This window comes from Geospiza fortis, unplaced genomic scaffold (assembly GCF_000277835.1).
Source record: "Geospiza fortis unplaced genomic scaffold, GeoFor_1.0 scaffold4834, whole genome shotgun sequence".
Classification (NCBI taxonomy): Eukaryota; Metazoa; Chordata; class Aves; order Passeriformes; family Thraupidae; genus Geospiza; species Geospiza fortis.
In genome coordinates, this window is record NW_005055012.1 from 12,327 (window position 1) to 16,560 (window position 4,234).

Consider the following 4,234-nt stretch of genomic DNA (forward strand, 5'->3'; position numbering starts at 1 on the left):
GGGATGCTGGCCTGCGACCGGCCCGAGCGGCAGCCCCTCAAGGCCCTGCTGCTGGCCCTGCTCAACTTCACTGCGCTGCTCATCGAGTACAGCTTCTCCCGCCACCTGTACAGCTCCATCGAGGTGGGCACGCCCCCAGAGCCGCCCCCTGCGCGTCCCCAGGCGTGCGTGACGCGCTGAGACGCGCCTGTCGTGTCGTCCCCGCAGCACCTGACCACGCTGCTGGCCTCCTCGGACATGCACGTGGTGCTGGCCGTGCTCAACCTGCTCTACGTGTTCAGCAAACGCTCCAACTACATCACGCGCCTGGGCTCCGAGCGCCGCGGGCCCCTGCTGGCCCGCCTGCAGCACCTGGCCGAGGTGGGCGGGGGTTGTAGGGGGGTTGGGGGGTTTTAGGGGGGTTTGGGGGCTCAGCGCGGCGGGGCTGAGCTGGGCTGGTCTCCCTGCAGAGCTGGGGTGGAAAGGAGAATGGATTTGGGTTGGCTGAGTGCTGCCGGGACCTGCACATGATGGTGAGTGGCACCTGTGGGTCACCTGAGCTCCTGTGGGTCACCTGAGCTCCTGTGGGTCACCTTGTCCTGTCCTGGGGTTTGTCAGAACTCACCAGTGTCACCTTGTCCTGTCCCAGAACTCACCTGTGTCACCTTGTTCTGTGCTGGGGGTCCCCAGAACTCGCCTGTGCCTGTGTCACCTTCTGTGTTGTCACATCTCGGTGTGACCCGTTCCCAACGTCACCTCGTGTGCCTTTGTCACATCCTGAGGCCCCTTTGATGCCATGCTGGTGTCCCCAGCGCTGTCTGGTGTCCCCTCAGGGTGTCCCCAGCGCTGTCCTGTCCCTCTGTGTCACCTCCCTTGTCCCCCAGCACCACTTTGTCACCCCCTGTTGCACCCTGGTGTCCCCTTTCCCTGTGTCCCGGTGTCCCCCAGCCTGGCCCTGTCACCCCAGGGGAGGGGACCCTGCTGTCCCCATCTGAGCCCCGTGTGTCCCCCCCCAGAAATACCCACCCAGCGCCACCACCCTGCACTTCGAGTTCTACGCTGAGCCGGGCGTCGAGGTGAAGGTGGACAAGAGGGTGAGTGACACTGGGGACATTTGGGGGCGTTTGGGAACACCAGGAGGCCCCCAAAACACCGGGGCCACCCCTTGACCTCCTGTGACCCCTGCAGGCCACCAGCACCACCCTGCACTACATCCACATCGAGCAGCTGGACAAGGTGAGCATGGGGGGCACCTTGATTTGGGGGGGGGCTCTGCTTGGGCCCCCCACATCCTCCACTTCTGTCCCCATCCCCTCAGTTTTGTCCCCTACACCCCCATTTTGTTCTCTGCTCCGCAGTTTTTTCCCTACTCCCCCAATTTTTCCCCCACCCCTCAATTTTGTGCCCTGCACCCCAATTTTGTTCCTCTGTACCCAGTCTTGTCTGTCTACACCCCACTTTTGTTCCCTACCCCCAGATTTTGTCCCTCCACACCCCAGTTTTGTCCCTCCACACCCCAATTTTGTCCCCTGCCCCCCCAGTTTTGCTTCTGCCCCTCCCAATTTCTCTTTCCCCCAGATCTCAGAGAGCCCCTCGGAGATCATGGAGTCCCTGACCAAGATGTACAGCATCCCCAAGGACAAGCAGGTGCGTGGGGTGACATTGAGGGGACCCCCACGGATTGGGGGGTGACCCCCAGACCCTCCCTGCCCCCCCCAAATCCTCTGTCCCCCCGCTCAGATGCTGCTGTTCACCCACATCCGCCTGGCCCACGGCTTCTCCAACCACAAGAAGCGGCTGCAGGCGGTGCAGGCGCGGCTCCACGCCATCTCCATCCTGGGTGGGCTTTCATTAGGGCTCGTTTTAATCGGGGGGTGGCTTTGGGGGGTCGGGGGATGCTTTGGGGGGTGGTCCTGGGGCAGTTTGGGTGACCCCCCCTCTCCGCAGTGTACTCCAATGCGCTGCAGGAGTCGGCCAACAGCATCCTGTACAACGGGCTGATCGAGGAGCTGGTGGATGTGCTGCAGATCACCGACAAGCAGCTGATGGTGAGACCCGGGGCTGAGCCCTGTCCCCTCACCTGTCCCCTTGTGTCCCCGTGTGTGTCCCTTGTGTGTCCCCTCGCTTGTCCCTTGGTGTGTTCCCTCACCGATGTCGTGCTGCACGCGCTGCTCACCAAGGACGTGAGTGCGACTCACCTGTCCTGCAGCTGTCACCTCGCCTGTCTGGGTCTTACACCTGCGCTGCTCCTGTCATTTCACGTGTTTTGTATCTGTCCCTTCACCTGTGCCTTCGCTTGTCACATCGTTTGTGCCCTTGATGTCGTGGTGCTCATCAAGGACACAAGTGTCCCTTGCCTGTGCTTTCAGTTGTCACATCACCTGTCCTTTTGTGTATTCCCTCACCGATGTCGTGCTGCTCATCAAGGACTGGAATGTCCCTCGCGTGTCCCTCGCGTGTCCCTCCCGTGTCCCTCCCGTGTCCCTCGCGTGTCCCTCACGTGTCCCTCATGTATCCCTCGCGTGTCCCTTATGTGTCCCTCGCGTGTCCCTCACGTGTCCCTCATGTATCCCTCGCGTGTCCCTTATGTGTCCCTCGCGTGTCCCTCGCTCAGCAGCATCATCGACTGCACCGGCACCGCCTCCTACCACGGCTTCCTGCCCGTGCTGGTGCGCAACTGCATCCAGGCCATGATCGGTGTGTGCTGAGGGGCTGGGGGGGTCACCTGGGGGGTGTGACCTGCCCTAACCACACCTGTGCGCCCCCAGACCCTTCCATGGAGCCCTACCCACACCAGTTCGCCACGGCGCTCTTCTCCTTCCTGTACCACCTGGCCAGCTACGACGCGGGCGGCGAGGCGCTGGTGTCGTGCGGCATGATGGAGGCGCTGCTCAAGGTGGGCTGTTCTCACCTCTGCGTGGCTCTCAGGTGCCTTAGGGACTGGCTCACCTGCTGTCTGTCCCCTCGCCAGGTGATCAAATTCCTGGGGGACAACCAGGACCAGATCACGTTCGTCACGCGTGCGGTGCGGGTGGTGGATCTCATCACCAACCTGGACATGGCCGCCTTCCAGTCACACAGCGGGCTGTCCATCTTCATCTACCGCCTCGAGGTGCTGTCCCCCTACCCCTGCCCCGCTTTTGGGGTGCCCTGGGGGTGTTTTGGGGTCCCCTCGCGTGGTTTGGGGTGCTGAGGCTCTGCCCCCCCCCCAGCACGAGGTGGACCTGTGCCGCCGCGAGTGTCCCTTCGTCATCAAGCCCAAAGTGCAGCGCCCGCCTGCTGCCACCCTGCCCGAGGGCGAGGACATGGAGACGGACATGGAGGGTGAGCAGAGGCTGTGTCCCCCCCGTGGTGTCACCTGTCCCCCCCCGTTCTCTCTGCAACGTCACCGTCCCCCTGCAGTGACCGACGTGGCCATGGAGAGCAGCCCTGGCCCCTCAGCCGAAGCCCGGCAGGACCCGGTGCCACCAACCCCACCTGCTGTGCCCAGCACCAGCGCTGCCACCCCCTCCCCACGCGGTGGTAGGTGACCCCCAGGGCTGGGGACGGTGGGGACAGCACTGGACCCCAATTCCTTCCCTATACGGATACCCCAATTCCTTTTCCATATGGATATCCTAATTATTGTTGCGTGGACACCTCAGTTGCTTTCCTATATGGACTCCCTAATTCTTCCTGCGTGGACACCCCAATTCCTTCTCTATATGGACACCCCAGTTCCCCTTATAAGGACACCCCAATTCTTTCTCTATATGGACACCCCAATTCCTTCTCTATATGGGCACCGCAATTTTTTCTGTATATCGACACCCCAATTCTTTTTCTATAGTGACGCCCCAATTCCTTCTCTATATGAGCACCCCAATTCCTTCCCTTTATGAACACCCCAATTCTTTCTCTATATGGACACCCCAATTCCCCTCATATAAAGACCCCAAATCCTTCCCTATATGGACACCCTAGTTCCTTTTCTATACGAACACCCCAGTTCCCCACCTACGAAGACCCCAAATCCTTTTCCACATCCACCTTTCTCCCTGGGGACACCCCCATTTCCTCCTGTGCCCCCCAATCCTCTCCCTGTGTCCCCCCCAGGAGTGCAGTGCATCCCCCAGCGCGCCGCTTTGCTCAAATCCATGCTGAACTTCCTGAAAAAAGCCATCCAAGACCCCGCCTTCTCCGACGGCATCCGGCACGGTGGGTGGTCCCCGATGTCCCCAAACCCCCCCCCCGCCGGGGGGGGGCAGGGGGGGTG

At 61.7% G+C, this 4,234-nt stretch overlaps 1 protein-coding gene across 1 annotated transcript in view; it reads left to right on the forward strand.

Moving 5' to 3' along the window:
- Positions 1–3: 3 nt before the first annotated feature.
- The window catches only part of LOC102042271 (HECT, UBA and WWE domain containing E3 ubiquitin protein ligase 1), a gene marked incomplete at its 3' end in the record, with an annotated part of 17,610 nt that continues 13,379 nt past the window's right edge, over positions 4–4,234 (forward strand). Inside the window, exons 1-14 of the mRNA XM_031065669.1 lie at positions 4–123; positions 208–360; positions 450–512; positions 996–1,073; positions 1,168–1,215; positions 1,558–1,626; positions 1,720–1,819; positions 1,927–2,027; positions 2,349–2,676; positions 2,748–2,875; positions 2,951–3,091; positions 3,192–3,303; positions 3,382–3,501; positions 4,075–4,176. Of these exons, the coding sequence (XP_030921529.1) occupies positions 4–123; positions 208–360; positions 450–512; positions 996–1,073; positions 1,168–1,215; positions 1,558–1,626; positions 1,720–1,819; positions 1,927–2,027; positions 2,349–2,676; positions 2,748–2,875; positions 2,951–3,091; positions 3,192–3,303; positions 3,382–3,501; positions 4,075–4,176 (1,663 nt within the window). The remainder of the gene's footprint in view (positions 124–207; positions 361–449; positions 513–995; positions 1,074–1,167; positions 1,216–1,557; positions 1,627–1,719; positions 1,820–1,926; positions 2,028–2,348; positions 2,677–2,747; positions 2,876–2,950; positions 3,092–3,191; positions 3,304–3,381; positions 3,502–4,074; positions 4,177–4,234) is intronic.